Source organism: Elephas maximus, chromosome 8 (assembly GCF_024166365.1).
Source record: "Elephas maximus indicus isolate mEleMax1 chromosome 8, mEleMax1 primary haplotype, whole genome shotgun sequence".
NCBI lineage: Eukaryota > Metazoa > Chordata > Mammalia > Proboscidea > Elephantidae > Elephas > Elephas maximus.
This window is the reverse complement of record NC_064826.1, coordinates 131,642,856-131,660,071: the sequence shown is the minus strand read 5'-3', so window position 1 is coordinate 131,660,071 and position 17,216 is coordinate 131,642,856. Positions and strand designations below refer to the sequence as shown.

The 17,216-nt window shown below is 53.1% G+C and overlaps 1 protein-coding gene across 2 annotated transcripts in view; it reads left to right on the top strand.

Moving 5' to 3' along the window:
* TSPAN14 (tetraspanin 14) overlaps positions 1-16,903 on the top strand; it is an 89,029-nt gene extending 72,126 nt beyond the window's left edge. For both annotated transcript variants that reach the window (XM_049894726.1, XM_049894725.1), the window contains 5 exons: positions 246-416; positions 2,278-2,403; positions 4,454-4,498; positions 5,783-5,902; positions 8,580-16,903. In XM_049894726.1, coding sequence (XP_049750683.1) covers positions 246-416; positions 2,278-2,403; positions 4,454-4,498; positions 5,783-5,902; positions 8,580-8,651 — 534 coding nt within the window. In that variant the 3' untranslated portion in view covers positions 8,652-16,903. The remainder of the gene's footprint in view (positions 1-245; positions 417-2,277; positions 2,404-4,453; positions 4,499-5,782; positions 5,903-8,579) is intronic.
* The last annotated feature ends 313 nt before the right edge of the window (positions 16,904-17,216 follow it).

Here is a 17,216-nt window from a genome sequence, read left to right as displayed (position 1 = left end):
GCACATTGGTTTGACCCTTAACAGCAGTGCAGAGATGCGGGTAGGTGTAACATCCCCATTTACACATCAGCCTGCTGATATCATGGGGTTCCCGGGCTCCAGCTGATAGTGTGGGGCTCCTGGGTTCCAGCTGGGTCTCTCAGGGCAGAGCCCTGCTCTTGCCAGCAGACGGGGTCCAGATTGGGTGCCTGGTGGGGCTGGTGGTGTCCGTGTGGCGACCCCCTCCTGTCCTTTCCCCCCTGCAGTTCTGCGGAGCCATTGTGTTCATCTTCTTCCTGGAGCTGGCTGTGGCAGTGCTGGCCTTCCTGTTCCAGGACTGGGTGAGGGACCGCTTCCGGGAGTTCTTTCAAAATAACATCAAATCCTACCGGGACGACATCGACCTGCAGAACCTTATCGACTCCCTCCAGAAAGCTGTAAGCCACCTTGCAAGGGAGCACGCACTTCGCTGGCATGTGCCGCGGAGAAGTTGAGCCTAGTGGTGGGGACACAGGGCTCCCTCTCCCTCGGCGGGCCTCCTACAGTATTGCAGTCACAAGGGGGCTGTGGAGTGCTGCCCTGTCTCAGCCACTGTGGCTCCTGGTGGCTGGGGCTCCAGGTCTTCTCTGGCTGGTAGAACCAGAAATGTACCCTTCCCCCTTAGCGGTGGGCAGGCAGGTCTGGCTGCACCCATGGCCACCCTCCCCAAGAGCCCCATCTTCTCCTCCCTGCAGGGCTCAGATCTTCAGGGAGTACTGGGGGCAGAGATGGCCTTCTTCAGCCTGCCCAGCAGCTCACCCAGGCAGCTGCCCTTCTCCCTGGAACCCTACCATTGTGGGGACCGTGGGACAGAGCTTCCCCTCCCTGAGCGTGTGACTCACCATCTGAGGCTATTCCTGCCCTCCCTCACTTCCCGAGACTAGCCCTTTCCTGTTCGAGAGGGTGGAGCTGACCTGGAGGAAGTGTCCCCAGATGGAGATGGGTGTGTCCTCCCTGGAATATCTCCTGTGGCTTTGTCCACAGTCCTCAGCTGGACCTTTCCTTCTCTGGCTTTGTCCCCTCTCGTGCATGTCAACTGCACCTAGAGGCTGGACCACAGCTGCTGCCCCCCGGAGGAATACCTCCTGGCTGTGGTGATCTCACAAGGCCCCTGTTTGATCTGTGCTCTGCCTTGCTCTGCCAGGAACCCAGCTTCATCGAGACCTTTCTATGTAGAATTCTGGTTCTGGGAAGAAAATAAATTAGAAAACATTAAACATGACTGTTGATTACTTAAAGCTTCTTCAAAACCCTTAGGTATCGTGGGGGCCCAGCAGAGCCCATTGTGACCCAAACGTTCAGGTCGTCCCTATATTGTTATTGACCCGGACTAGTCTATGAAAGTTCCAGCCATTCCTCCACATCCCTCCTGTTGTGTTCAACACCACGGCTCACTCTCTGATTTTTTCACGTCCTTGGCTTGCAGCTCCATGACAGGCTGGGGTGGCTCTTCCCTGAACTGGCCTAAAGGACATTGTGCTTTCTCTAGTGCTTTCCTTTCCTCTTAAAAATTGTGGAGCTTGGTGAAATTTTAGGTTATCGTTAAAAGCAATCTGAACATGGAATTTAAAAAAAAAAAGCAGCAGAAATCTAGGTTGTGTGTTTGTTGTCATGATGCCATAACTGTGCCAGCCATAAGGGCAAGTACAAAAATGAGACCTGCTGCTGGCAGTAAGCCTTTGTTTTAACAATTTTTTTTAGACAAATGGGAACTTCATGTGCAGCTACCGCTGATAATGGGGTTGGGAGGCAGGGGAGGGCAGCGGTCCCGGGGATGGCAGAGCTCGTACTGTCTTGTGGACACCCTAATCCTAACTCTTTCCTTGGTAAAGTCATTCAGCAGCTGCTGTTTTGTCAAGAGTCGAAAAAGGGAACTAGGCCACCTTGGAAGTTTTTCAGACATGTGGCACCCAAGAGGGGACTGGTCCTCTTGGGGGCAGTTGGCGGTGCAGAGGGCTCTCAAAGGAGAGACAGGCCATCTCCATGCTTGTGGGCAGGAGGGGGCTGGAGCTGAGTGTGCACACTGGTCTAGGAGGTTCTCGGTTACTGCAGCCCAGGGAACCCCACCACCACATAGGCAGCCCTTCTTTCCTTCTTAAGGATGCTTGGGGTCGCGGCACCAAGCACTTCTTGAATGTGGAGGGCCGTGGGGAGGCCTTGGTTTCTCTGTGGGGGGCGGGCACATAGCCTGACATGCTGCTCAGGGACGGGACGACACTGCTCTGCTCCCCTGACGTTTCCCGGGTTTGCTGATTGCAGAACCAGTGCTGCGGTGCGTATGGCCCAGAAGACTGGGACCTCAACGCCTACTTCAACTGCAGTGGCCCCAGCTACAGCCGTGAGAAGTGTGGGGTGCCCTTTTCCTGCTGCGTGCCTGATCCCGCGGTGAGTCCTCCCACAGAGGCCAGTTCTCCCACAGCGGCCGGTCCTCCTACGGGGCAAGTCCTCCCACAGTGGCCAGTCCCTGCAGGCCCTCTGGAGACGAAGCCCTTCCCTGCCTGGGATCTGGGGATTCTGGGGACTCCGGGCTGCTGCTTTCACCCTCACACTAAATGAGGGGCACTCCGCCTTTGTTACCGCAATTTCATGGGTTAGAGCCGCCTGCCACAAACAGCCAATTCCTGAGACAGGGTGAGGTGAGTAGCAAGAGCTTTATTGTCTATCGATATACAGAAGACAGAGGGGAATGATCTCCAAAGCCTGTCTCCCCCAACTGGAGACTGGCTGAAAGCTTTGTAGGGCAAAATCATGGGTTTCAGAAACTTGTGGAATGTTTATTCTCACCTGGGGTGGTTTCCTTGATCATGGTCCCAAGGTATTATCTCATCCATCCAGGGGTGACCAGCCTCCTGGGGTGGTTTCTATGGTCATGGTCCCAAGGTCTTATCTGTCCAGGGGGTGACTGGTCTCCTGGGTTGGTTTCGGGTGGTCATAAGGCTTTTTTGATCACATCATTTGTTTTCTACAGTCTGTAAAGGACATTAGTCATTAGTAAAAATTTAAGAAGGATCAAGGAACTGAGCAGTCAAGAATAAGATTTAGAAGAGAAAAAAAAGGCATAGGTCTTGTTCATGTCATGGTTGAGCAACCTGTTCCACCTTCTTGCCTCTCCCCAGGGACCTTGCACCTCTGAAGTCCTTCCTGGCTTTAAGTGGTCCAGGTGAAGTGGGGTTATAACAGTGAGGGGCTCCCATTCACGGCGCCTGGACAAGGTGCTAAGAATGTACCTGGCCAGCTCACTGTACCTTCCTTCCAGGGGAGGGAGCATCCAGTGCTCAGGAGCACAGGGCCCGTGGGGTCCGTGCTAGCAGGCCTCATGGTGGAGAATTCTTTCTTCTTCACCTGTGCTCATTTCCAGTTCAAGGCCAGGTCCTCGGGTTCTGGAAATTGGGCTCTTGGGGTGACTGTGAAGGAACACTGACCGTTGACCTTAACTTAGCTTGAGCAGAGCTGGGCCCTATACCTGCTCGCACATAGTTACCTAATGCCTGGTACTGTGTCACGGGGTCTGAGCCGATGAGGTGTCACTGTATAGGCAAATTCCCCAGCTCAGCAGTGCGCCTTCGGCTGAGGTCTTCCTGGTGACCCTGAAATACACCTGTCTAGCCTAGTGTAGCTTTTATCTCCTAGTACAGGGATCGACAGTGGTGATTCAGCAGTAGAATTCTTGCCTTCCACGTGGGAGACCTGGGTTCAATTCCTGGCTAAGGCACCTCAAGCACAGCCACCACCCATCTGTTACTGGTGGCTTGTGTGTTGCTGTGTTGCTGAACAGGTCTCAGTGGAGCTTCCAGACAAAGACAGACTAGGAAGAAAGGCCTAGTGATTTATTTCTGAAAATCACATGATCCACAACTGATCATGGAGATGACACGGGACCGGGCAGTGTTTCCCCTGCTGTCCACAGGTCACCGTGGGTTGGGCTTAAGCTGATGGCAGATGATACTAGAGATCAGCAAACGCCCCTGGCAGAGTCTAGCCTGCCATTTCTTTTTGTACAAGCCACAGGCTATTAAGAATGATTTTTACACTCGTAAATGGTTGAAAATAGAGATGATTAATATTTTGTGACACATGACAGTTATGTGTAATTCAAATTTCAGTGTCTGCAAATGAAGTTGTACTGGAATACAGCCACGCCTGTTCACTTACTTCTTGTCTGTGGCTACTTTAATACTACAGCAATCAAGTAAAATAGTTGCTACAGGGGCTGTATGGCCCACAAAGCCTAAAATATTTACTGTCCAGCACTTTACAGAAAAAAAAAAAAAAAATCGGTCAGCAGCATGATTGAAGGGTGCAAGCTGTCACGGCCGTGCACGGGTGTTTACTGATAGGTGGTGGAGGCTTTTGTCAGAGCCTCCCACTCCTAGCTTCTTAAAAAAAAAGAAGACAAAAATAATTTTAATTTTTTTTCCTCTGATTTTTCTTACAGCAAAAAGTTGTCAACACACAGTGTGGATATGATATCAGGACTCAGGTGAGGACCCTGGTGTGTGTACAGCTTCAGGAATCTTTAAGTTTTGTTCCCTGGGGTCCACACGTGCACATTGGAGCAGGAAAGTGACAGAAGACTTAGCGCAAAGGTACAATCCCAGCTCTGCGCGAGCTGAGCAGGCGCACCAGTGCGTCACACACTCGTGCTGGCTGGTGGCAGGACGCACAGAAAGAGTGATTGGTAATAGCAAACTTGCAAGCTACAGTCACAGAACTAGCAGTTGCTGTGTTAGTGGAAAGAGGTCAGATGAAAGTTTTTGGGAACAAAGAGATAAGCATCATAAGAGGGGTTCAGGATGAAGCTTTGTTCAGCCTCCATGTGAACACAGTGGTGACCACAGGGGTGTTGGGGTGGGGACAGGATGAACTCAGCCCCTCAGAGGAAGTAGGGGCTCTTACGGGAAGGGTGCCCTTATCTGTGAAGAGAAGCAGGACCCCTCCCCAGAGAACCAGGCATGCCTGCACCCCCACCCAGTCCTTCTGGTGGCCTTGGTGGTGTGACCAGCTGCTGTTCTGAAGGGGAGGGAGCCCTCCTGCAGTGACTAAACTTGGCAGGCAACCGGTATCCAAGTTGGCTTCCCCAGTGTGAGTTTCCTTGACGGCCTTTCAAATGCATTAATGTTCCCTCAGTGCAGCCATGAGGAAGCTGGTAGGTGAGGGGAGCGGAGTGAGTGTGGGGTGGGTGATAGCGGGGTATACCTACCGGGTCTGGAGCAGACGCTTCTCCATTCTGGGTTAGAGGGAAGCAGTTTGCTGATGACTTGACCTACTGGCTCAGGCTCCTGGGAGCCAAGTTACCTGTGCTGTGTGTGCATGACTGCCAGGTCAAGGGCTGGGAGACACTTTGAGCCTGAATTCCCACCTTAGAACCACTCTGCGTTCCTTCTCCTGCTAACTCCTCTGACTCTGGAGATGCTGAACCCCCTACCCCCATTTTCCTTCTCTTTAAAGGCCTCCAAGCCCATTCTCCAGCTGTGGGCTCTTGGGGGTGAGTTGAGTGAGTTGAGCTTTAAATCTGCAGGCCCACACAGAGAAGTGGGTTCAGGGTTACAGCCAGGAGGCTTGTGGTTAGATGGTAACACCACGGCGACCTGCCCAGTGAGAGGCTGTGGGCCTTCTGCAGAGCCTGAAGGAAGTAGACATGTTTCTCCTGCAGAATTCAGCCCATCTTTGTGCCCACCTCCCAGATGCCTCCTTTCCCCAGGCCCTGCCCACCCCCCCAGGGAGCCCGCGGGGCCAGGGTTCAGCCATGGTGGTTTCCCTGCAGTTGAAGAGACAGTGGGATGAGTCCATCTTCACAAAAGGCTGCATCCAGGCACTGGAGGACTGGCTTCCCCGGAACGTCTACATTGTGGCTGGTGTCTTCATCGCCATCTCACTGCTGCAGGTTCGGTCCAGGGGGTCCTTTTCCCCGTTTTCTTTTCGTTTCAGGAAGTTGGGCATTTAACGTAGAATGCTGTTGAGCTTGGATGTGGTACATGTACATATTAAGGAACCTGGCAGAACAACAGGGTCCAGTTGAATGCCTGAGGCCATGTGTACGTGCATGTGAGTGCGTGTGTGCGTGTGGTGGGCAGGAGCGGGGTGTCGTGTGCGTGTATGTGCATGCATGTGTACATGTGTGGGTGCGTGCGTGTACGTGAATGTGGGCATGTGTGTAGGTGCGTGGGTATGGGTGTGTGCATGTGAGTGGCATGTGCGTAGGTGCACTTGTGGGTATGTGCATGGGTGTGCGTATGAGTGTGGGCATGTGGGTAGGTGCGTGTGTGTGGGTGTGCATGGGTGTGTGTGAGTGTAGGCATGCGTGTAGGTGCACGTGTGGGTGCGTCCATGTGCATGAACGTGGGCATGTGTGTAGGTGCACGTATGGGTATGGGTGTGCGTGTGAGTGTGGCATGTGCGTAGGTGCATGTGTGGGTACGTGCATGGGTGTGTGTGAGTGTAGGCATGTGTGTAGGTGCACGTGTGGGTGTGTGCATGGGTGTGCACGTAAGTGGGCATGCGTGTAGGTACACGTGGGTGTGTGCATGGGTGTGCATGTGAGTGGCATGTGCATAGATGCACGTGTGTGGGCATGTAGGTGCAAGCGTATGGGTGCGTGTGTGGGTGTGCATATGAGTGGGCATACGTGTAGGTGCATGTGTGTGGGTATGCACGTAGGCATCCGTGCATGTGGGCATGCATGTAGGTGCACACATGTGGGCATGCGTATAGGTGCATGTGTGTGCACATGTGTATGTGTACATGCATGTATTAGGCAGGAGCTTGGTGGCTCCCATAAGGGTCACTTGTTGGAGGCTGGGCCCAGACCTCGATTTGATTCTTCACTCCTGGGGTTTGCAGGGATGTGGGCTCTTCAGGTCTGAGCGGCAGGCCAGGAGGCCACCTTGGCACTGCATGGGTCTTGCCAGCAGCCTGGTCCAGTGGCACGGTAGGCGGCATAAGGAGGCCTTGCCTTTCTGGAGGTTGGGGGCCACACGCACTCAGGGTGGGCTGTCACTTGCTTTCTGTCCCTCCCTGCTGGTGGGAGAGTGCTAGGAGGTAAGGCAGCGTCAAGAGTTGCAGAGCGGGAGGTGGTACTGTCAGTCAGCTGGGGCTTGAAGGAGGCCTGTGGCTCAGGCATGCGCAGGCTGCACATCCTCCCTGGCCCTGGCACCCGGGCTGCGCGCCCAGGCATCTTGCCCACATGAGGCCTCTGCGCCCACTGCCCTCTGCAGCTCCCTTTCCGCTTAAGGCTGCTCTTGTCATTTGAGCCAGATTTCACGTGTGGAAGAACTTTGGTGACAGGAAGGCGGTAAGGCCTGTGGTGGATGAGTTGGCCAGGGTCTGGCAGAGTCAGACCAGAGATCAGGGTTTTTCCAGGGCTTGTGAGGAGAAGCCGGGGGCCCCAAGCTGTGCCTGCCTGGCTGATGCTGTTCTTACACAGAAGATGCCACATTAGAAAACGTGTGACTCCAATCTTACCTTGAAGAAGTGACCCAGTGGGCCCGAGGTTGCCAGTCATCCACACACACTCAGTGGATGTGTATTGAGTGATCTCAGGGAGGCTGGGGGATAGAAGTATCTAGAAAATGAAAGAAAAATGTACTTGCAAAGTAGGCAGGGAAACCAGACTTAAAAAAGACTGGTTTGTCAAATATGAACCACAATAAGAATCTAAAAGGAAGAAAAAAAGCAAGTTGACTGCGGTTGCCAAGTTTACATTAGTCGGTTGTCGGTGGGAAACCCACTGTCTCCCACACGATTATCATGTTCCCGAAGGTCAGGGCAAATCTTTGCACATCAGCATAGAAGAACCAGGAACAAAAACCCAAAACCCAGTGCCGTCAAGTCAATTCCAACTCATGGCAACCCTATAGGACAGAATAAAACTGCCCCATAGAGTTTCCAAGGCGCGCCTGGTGGATTCGAACTGCCAACCCTTTGGTTAGCAGCCCTAGCACTTAACCACTATGCCACTAGGGTTTCCGAACCAGGGACAAACTTGTTTTTATTATGAAATCCAAGTTGATGGTACACTGCTGAGACTCAGTATCTTGGGAAGGGAATCAGCACCAGGCAGGTAGCCTGTTGTTTTTGTGTAGCCCCGGGCACCACATGCCCTGTAGTGCATGTGCTTAGTCACATTGAAGGCAGCGCAGAGTGTCTCTGCATCGAGGGTGCCTGTTGTTTGCCTCTCTAGCCCTAGAACTACAGCCAGGTAGACCGGGGTTCTGACTTCCAGGACTCACTTCCACCCGTGGGTCAGGAGCTTTTCCTGTGTCCCAGTGTTCGGAGTCCCTGGGTGGTGCAGATGGTTGACGTGCTGCTAACTGCAAGGCTGGAGGATCGGTTCTACTCACAGACACCTCAGAAGAAAGGCCTGGTGATCAGCCCAGGCATTAAAACCCTGTGGAGCACCAGTCCGCCCTGACACTCATGGGGTCGCCCTGTGTCGGGGCTGCCTCCACGGCAGCTGCTTTTGCCGTCTGCCCCCTTGGCCACGGCAGGGTGGGGACGGAAGCGGTGTGCCCTCAGCCTTTGGGGCCGGCTGCTGGCAGCTGCTGACTTGGCTTTGGTTTCAGATATTCGGCATCTTCCTGGCGAGGACCCTGATCTCGGACATTGAGGCCGTGAAGGCCGGCCATCACTTCTGAGCGGCGGAGGCGCATGCGGAGCTGAGCCGTGCTGTAGAGGCGGAGCCGTCGCTGTCGCTGGCCTCACGGGCAGAGAGAGCACCAGCGTGACGTGACCTGTTTCTGCATGCTGGTGCCAAAGACCACAGGCCCTTTTTCCCTGCCTACCCTCGTGACTGCATCCCCAGTGGAGTCTGCTCAGACGGAGAGTGTATCTTTAAGTGGGGGCTGTGGCTGCGAGCCAGGGGCTAACCTAGTCCTTCTGGACCCTAAGAGTGTGTGCAGGACACCCAGCCCCCCACCACTGAGGTCCCTATGTCCACTCTGTGCTGACTTCTGGGTGGGGGGGCCACATCTCCTGTGAGCAGATGTGGGCGAGGAGGCCTGCAGGATGCACAAACCTGCTGTCTCATCAAGCCAGGTGGCACAGAGGCCCTGCCCGAAACTGGGATGGGGAGGAGGGGACAAGCAGCCCTCCCTGTGTGCCACTGGGGCCTGCAGTAACACCCATGTGGGCAGGACCCTTGGCCGTGTCTGTGTGAAGTGAGCCTGAGCCAGTGCGTGGACTGTGCCTTGGGAGAGCCTTATCGCTGCCCTCCAGGCCCCTTGGCAGCCCGGCACAAGAACTGCCTCCGTCTCAGCAGCATTAGGCACATGGGGTGTGGGCATGGGTCTTCACCAACCCCCAGTGCTCCCTTCCTGAAGTGTACATAGTTTATTTATAGGGGTAACAGCATCCTCACACCGTTGCTTCCTTCCCCGGCATCCCCTTCCAAGGAGCCTTATGTGGTGTCCTGGATGGAAGCCACCCTTGTCCGTTCGCCTGAGTGTCTCAGGAGCAGCCCCAGCAGCCACTCCTTCTGTCCCCAGCGACAGCCAGTGCAATGCGCGTGGTCCCTCCCCACGCTCCCCAGCTTCTGTTGTGGTCTTTGTGCTACTGACTGTCTGTGGAACTTGAATCCTGACCCCCCACCCCACCGTAGAGCCAGGGCCCCTCTAGTGGCCACACCCCAGGGCTGGTCAGCCTGGCACACCTTTCCCTGGGGAGGGAGTCTGCAGTCCGGCCCCTGCACCCAGCCCCGAGCCCAGGCTAAAGCTGCTTAGAAGCCCAGGGCATTTTGTCTGTAAGCCGTGGTGACTGCCCCCCTGGATATCTCTTCGCTGTGCCCACCATTCCTGTCAGGCTACTCTAGGGCTCGTTCTGGAGAGGGTGTCTGTCTCCTGTCCTGAGTAACCCCTGGGGATAGCTGGGATGTTTGTCTGTCTGGGGCTGGGCTCTCTCCTGACGCTCCTGCATAGCTGTACCCCTGCTTCCCCCTCATTCAGGGATCGCGTCTACCTTACGTACTTGCCCAAGCTTACATTCCAGTGCGGTCATAACCAGTGGGTGTTTGTTGATGGTGTATTTTTTTGTTTTTTTTTAATACAATTTTCTCAGTAGACTAAGGGAAGAAAGATGCTTGTGTTTTTAGGAAGTGTGATACTTTTCTTTGCCTACCAAACTGTTTTATGGAATATATCTTTATATTAAAGTTGTTTGTGTTTTGTTTGGGGTCACTATCAAGATAGTATTGAACATCTCAGTGGTAAGCTGCGCTGCTGGGGAGTCTGTGGTCAGGATGTGGCTGGACCAGACACAGATGTAGAGGGTAAAGGAATCCCATCTTTGGCTCAGTCTGAGATAAATTTGAGTGTCTTTAACTCCATGCACCCATGTCAAGCGTGCTTGGTGTGGAGGTTTGCATGGAGTGAGCTGGCTTGTGGCTTAGCTATGCCAGCTATCTGCGTGGAGTACAAGAGTTTTGACTCTGGAGAAAGTGGGGTCCCTGGGTGGTGCTCAGCTGCTAACTGAAAAGTTGGAGGTTTGAATCTACCCAGAGAAGCCTCAGAAGATAGGCCTGGCGATCTAATTCTGAAAAGCCAGCCACTGAAAACCCAGTGGAGCACGGTTTTACTCTGACATGTGGGGTCGCCACAAGTTGGAGTCGAATGACTAAGTGGCAGTTGGTACAGGCCTGGAAGAAAAGACTTAGGTTATCTCTGTCGAGCCCCACGTAGTCCTGCCCAGGGGAATGGGGAGACCTGGGAGGAGCTGCTGGGTGAGCTGTGTGGCCCCCATGAAGTGGGGTCAGTGGCAGTGCTGTCTTCTTCAGGTCCTGGGCCCAGCCTGTTCTGGGGGATGTGCAGCCCCTCACGGCCAGCATGTTGGCACCAATGCTCCTGGGCCCCTCTCCAGCCCCCTCCCTGGTTACAGCCCAGTGCAGGGTGAAGTCTGGCTATGACTTCTAAGTCGGGTTTGATTTCCAATCAGTTGCCACAACTTTTGGGCCATTACCCGTCTTCTCGTCTGACTCTGGGTAGTTGGCTGAGGAGAGGCAAGACAGCCATGGGCAGAGTGCCCACGTGGGAAGCTGCCAGCAGACACACACTGTGCCTGCACTGAGGACATGGTGCAGGCCCTCACTCCTGCACAGCCTGCCCCAGCCTCCTCTGCTCCTGTGCTCCAGCCTGGGACCCTCCGCACCCCCCTCCCCACAATCATGCCCACTAGATTTCAGGGTCCTTCTGCCTCCTGTGCCCCTCCTACCCCCTCTCTCAGGATTTGGCCGCCTTATTGTCCCTCCTCCTGGCTTCACCCATCTCCATTTTCCTCCTCCTAAAAGCCTTGCCTTGCCCTTTGGCCTGCCTGCCTTCTTTCCCTGCCAGCTTCTTACCTGGGCTCCCTGTACCCCTCATTCTACCACCTGTACCCACTTCTCTTGGCTGAATCTGGTTCTCCCATTGCCAGGCCCCCGTGATTCAGGCCTGTCCTCAAAACCCTCTGCTCCAAGGTACAGGCGCACCAGCTTTCTGATCTTCTTCATCCTCATGCCTGTTCTTCGCCAGGCTCCAGGCTCCCACAGGGCAGGGCTGGGAGCCCAGCAGGAAAACTCCACTCTGGGCCACTAGCAGCCTGGTGCTCAGCTTCCCCACGTTAATAACAACAAAAATGAATGGCTGTGGAGACTTCGGGAGCAGAGGGAGTGCTCTGAGCACGTTACAGTTAGCATCTCCATTTACCAGACCTCTGGGGCCCTGTTCTGTCCAAAAAATGAGGTTCAGAGAAAGGTAAGTTACTGTCGAGGATTTGGAAAACCAAGCTTCAGACCCTTAAGTCCTGTCCCACCTGAGCCTGCAGCTGAACTGGGGGTCTGCTGCCCCCCAGCTGTGAACTCTGCCTCTGACAGGCTCCTGCTGAGCGTCTCCAGCACAGAACCAAGCTGGGAGCAGCAGTCCCTGTGGTGTGGCGCCTCCCTCTGCACCAGGACCTGGGTACATGGTTTAGTTTGGGGTCTTGGGTGATCCTGATGTTGCTGCAGAGCTTTGCCTTCACCCTGCAGCGGAGGCCCTGGCTCTGGGCGCCAGGCAGAGGCTGCACGCAGTGCTGGGTGTTCAGTCCACAGGCTGGCGCCTGGCTTGGTGTCAGGTGTTAATTTTCCTAAAGCTAGATTCCTGGGGAAGCTGGAGGAGTCAGCCACCCAGCAAGGCCACGGAGGGCTTCCTGGGCTGGGCAGTGGGGATCGGAAATGCCTGCTTACAATGGGGTACTATGCAGGAGCGGCCTCTTGGGCACTGATGGGCATGCACGTGAGTGGGGACCTTCGGGACCCCAGGGCAGAGCTCAGAAGAGGGGGAAATGTACAGTCTCTGCTGCTTGGCCAGCAGCCCCAAGGGAGTGAAGAATGTAGAGGTGCAGAGAGGAGGACCAAGTACAGGGGTCCTGCCTGCAGAGCGTCCTGCTGTTGTGGAAAGGTCCCTGTCCAGGGGGCCAGTGCTCCAGCCCTGCCACCCACTAGCTCCAAAGCCTCAGCTGTACCTGTGGGGTCAGGGTTCTGTGTGACCAAGAGTGGTCTTTCCCAGCCCTGGTATCATATGGGGTGTCTCTGCCCACGGGACATCAAGGTTGTCTGCCCCTGACTGGGAGCCTGTAGCCAGTGGACCTTGGTGGTAGAGGGCCTTCCCTGTTCTTATGTCCGGGGGATAGTGCTGGGCCTTGCAGGGCGACTTGACCCACAGCCTGCTCATTGACCTGGGTGCACTCCAGAGATCCAGGGAGCCACGCATTTAGGGCTTTCTACGTGGTGCAAGCGTTAACGCACTTGCTGCTAGCAGAGAAATTGGAGGTTCAAGTTTACCCAGGGGCACCTCAGAAGATAGGCCTGGAAATGTACTTCTGAAACTTGAGCCATTGAAAACCCTGTGGAGCACAGTTTATACAGGCACACAGGGTCGCTGTGAGTCAGGGCTGACATGACAGCAGGTTTTTTTTTTTTAAGTCAGCCAGACCTGCTGTTGCTCCTTAGAGGCTGGGGTTTCATAAAAGCATGTTCCTTCTCAAAATCCTTTTGGGATCTCCAAGTGCCCCAGGAAGGTGCAAAGCTGACATGGTAGAACTGGGACTGGAGTTGAACTTTGGGAGGAAGTAAAAGTTACAGATGCATTTAAGTGGATACTGCGTGGGCAAAGCTACCAAGTTTTGGGGACCCTGTTTTGGAGTCCTGCGTAGTAAAGTGCTCGACTACTAGCTGAAAGATTGGTGGTTCAAACCCACTCAGAGGCAGCTCAGAAGACATACCTGGCAGTCTGCTTCAAAAAAGTCACAGCTTTGAAAACCCTGTGGAGTTCCTCTCTGCACATAGGGTCACCATGAGTCAGAATCAACTTGACTGCAACTAACAGTGGTTTTGGAGAAAGGAAGTATTCCTTAAAAGGTCTGAGATAATCACTTGTTCACTCAACTACTTTTTTCCTTTGCCTGTATTTCAGCTGGGGCTTCAAAAGGCTGGTTTAATAACTACCAAAATAAATTATCACCTTTTACCAGAATTTTATCACCTCAAACAATTTTTTAAATAGGTTTTTCTTTCTGTAGGTAAGTAAAAACAATCTAAACATAGTGTATAAAGTGAAAAGTATGTCTCCTGCTCCCCAGAGGCAACCACTGTAAAGGATCCTTCCAGAAATATCTGTGCATATTCAAATGCCCCTTTCACACAAATGGGACTCATTTCACAGTAAACCAAAACCCATTGCCGTGGAGTCGATCCCTACTCATAGTGGCCCTATAGGACAGAGTAGAACCACCCCAGAGAATTTCCACAGAGCGCCTGGTGGATTCAAACTGCTGACCTTTTGGTTAGCAGCCATAGCACTTAGCCACTATGCCACAAGGGTTTCCTGCAATAACTTTTTAGTACCCTGTCGGCACATCTTGAACGTGTCTCCTAGTCACCCAGTCCATGTAGCCCTGCCACGAGTGATTGAACCTTGCCCTTGCACCTGGGGGGTGCGTATGTTTACAGTCCCAGGTAACAGAAAACCCCACTGGAACCAGTTTAAACAATGAGGGGAGGTTTTTTGCTCTGGAAGCTGGGAAGTCCAGAGGTAGGGTGGCTTTTTGGGTAGGTTTGATCCAAGTGGCTCGGTGACATCAGCAAGGATCTGATTGCTTGGCCATCCACAGTGTCCTAGTTGCCTAAGGCAGAGGGACAAGCCTCACTCATGGGGGCAGCATGGTGGGGAAGCCTGAGGGAGGACCCCAACCACGTAGACCCGGTGGCAGGGAGACACGGGGCCCTGTAGGAGGGAGAGTGAGTGTCGGGCACTGCCAATCATTCCCTTTTACCCTTCCGGGTGGATATTTTGGCTGTATGCACTTTACTCTCATGAGGGCTTATAAAAATTCTACAGTATTTTGTTACTGGAATTACTTTCTAAGAGGGTTTGTAAGAAAGTACGTGTTTAAACGGAGCTTTCCTGGGGGCTGACGTTGTAACTAGCAGGTGCTAGGGGCTGGGTGTGCCTCTTGCTGCCGGGGTGTCTGTGCCTGGTGTGTGGAGGCGGTGACATGATTGAGCACCAGTGCTGTACATGCCATGTGACCCAGGGAGCTGGAGATCTGAGTGGTGGGGAAAGGTCTCTGCCCAAGGACTTCCACCAAGGCAACAGATTGGGGACCACAGGGACTCCGGGCAGGATGGACAAGGTGGCCGTAGCACACTGGCACACAGGCAGACTTTGTCTTGGGAGGTGGTCGGGGTGTGGGCAGGAGCAGTTCTGCACGATGTCCTCATGTGTGGGTGAGGATACAAACTCCGGGGGTCCCAACGGGGGTGGTCTGCAGAGCCTGGGCAGCCTCCTGCGAACCTGGCATCCCGCACCCTGACTGTGGCTGTGGGACACTGCAGCTCGTGGTCTCACTGAGTGCAGGGAGTCCTGGGACCCTACGATGGGCCTCTGCGGTCCCTACAGAGCACTCAGCCTGTTCGCTGCCCCAGCTGATGGGTGATGCTGTTCCAGCAGAAGTCCAGCACCTGCATGGGTGGGGTGAGCTTGCTCACCCTGCCCCGCCCCCTGCCCCCAGGAAGGAAGGCGCAAGCTGGAGGGGAGGCAGGCCAGGAGGCTTTACTCTGTGGAAGTGCATCCCCAGAGAGACCAAGGGACTGGCTTTGTTGGGATCTTTCTTTTCCTCTGAAGTAGGAGGGTGATAAAGGTAATTAAGAGAACGGAGAAAACAGCACAACCAGAGCAGAAATAATGAGAACATGCACACATTGTAAAGATTGCAACCAATGTCGTTGAACAACTTGTGTAGAAATTGTTGAATGGAAACCTAAACTGCTATGTAATCCTTTCCTGAAAACACAGTAAAATATTAAAAAACAAAAGAGAGAAAACTATTTGGGAGGCAGAGACAAGGTGGCGGAATAGACAGATGCTTCCGGTGAGCCTTCTTTACAACAAAGACCCCAAAAAACAAGTGAAACTAGTATATCTGTGAGAAGATAGGAGCCCTTAGCATCAAAGGCAAGCTTGGAAAACAAACAGGGGCAGGGGGAGGGACAGACAGTTAAGAAGCGGAGAGGAGTTACCGGACCTGAATTCCGGGGAGCCCTCAGGCACCATTCCTGGACCGGCGGCAGTGGACTGGTACTAGCATTCGGCCGCAGTTTCCTCAGGGAGAAGCAGCCAGCCACACAGCCTACTCACACCCCCGGAACCAGAGAAGAACGGCGCTCTTGGCAAAAGCTAAGTACTTGTGTATATTTTACCATGCCCCCCCCCACAAGCCAGCTTCAGCAACTGAATTCCCTGGGCCCAAGACAGGCACTGTTGAGTGCCTAGAGCCAAACCTCCTGGACTTGGAGAAAATTTGCAAGTGGGGGAAAAGATAATTTGCCAGCTCCACTATCTGGGGGAGCTCAGGACAGAAGCAGCTCCTGTCCAGGCATAAAGGTCCATGGACTTTGAGCACCTTTCCCCTCTGCATGGACCTGTGTGGGCCTATTTCAGGAGAATAGGCCCTTGTTGGCAGACTCCGACCATTTCAGCTCTGCGGTGAAGAGGTGGGTATTTGATGTGCGACATAGCTTTGCCTATTGAAAAGGGTCCTCACCTACCCACATCAGGGGCTTAAGGACTGGTAGCTCCACTCAGGTCACCCAGCAACCCACGACAGCGGTCCAAGGATAACTGCTACCTCCTAGTCCTCACAAAAACATTGGGTGCCCATGGTCCATCTGCAGAACCCACCCACCTGCACGGGACATGCTTTCCTCAAAGACATTCGGGGATCAGTTCTCAGCCCCATGCCTTGTTCAGAGCGTGACCCCTGCTCAGATACCAATACATACACCAATCACCCCTGCCCCCTCAAGACTGTAGGACAGACCCTGTACCACACACTTGATCAGCTACCTGGACACGTGGGCTGAATTCATACAAGAAAAGTGAATGGACTCCTAGACTCACATACCTGATAACAGCTCTAGCCATCTGGTGATAGGACGTCAGAGCTCCAAAGTCAAATATAAGCTAGCTCACTCAAGCAACCTATTTGGGCATATCGAAACAAAACAAAGCAAGAAACTATGACCCAGTAAGCAAGCATAAAATAGCACGATTAACTTATAGATGGCTCAGAGACAACAGTCAATATCAAGTCACATAAAGAAACAGACCATGATCATCACAACAAGCTCTCATAACAAAGAATCCAGGGATCTTCTAGGTGAAAGTGCATTCCTGGAATTAACAGAGGCAGAATACAAGAGATTAATATACAGAACCCTTCAAGACATCAGGAAGGAAATGAGGCAATACACAGAACAAGCCAAGGAACACACAGATAAAGCAATTAAAGAAATCAGATTATTCAGGAACATAACAAAAAATTTAATAAGCTGGAAAAACCCATAGACAGCAATCAGAAAATCAGAAGATTAAAAATAAAATTACAGAAGTAGGCAATAGAAAGTCAGAGGAGCAGAATTGAGCAAGTAGAAGCCAGAATTTCTGAACTCAAAGATAAATCACTTGGCACTAATATTTGAAGAAAGATAAAAGAGCTTAAAAAAAATGATGAAAACTTTAGAATCGTGTGCGACTCTATCAAGAGAAATAACCTAGGAGTGAATGGAGTACCAGAACAGGGAGGGATGACAGAAAATACGTAGAGAATTGTTGAAGATTTGTTGGCAGAAAACTTCCCTGATATCGTGAAAGATGAGAAGATATCTATCCAAGATGCTCATCGAACTCCACATA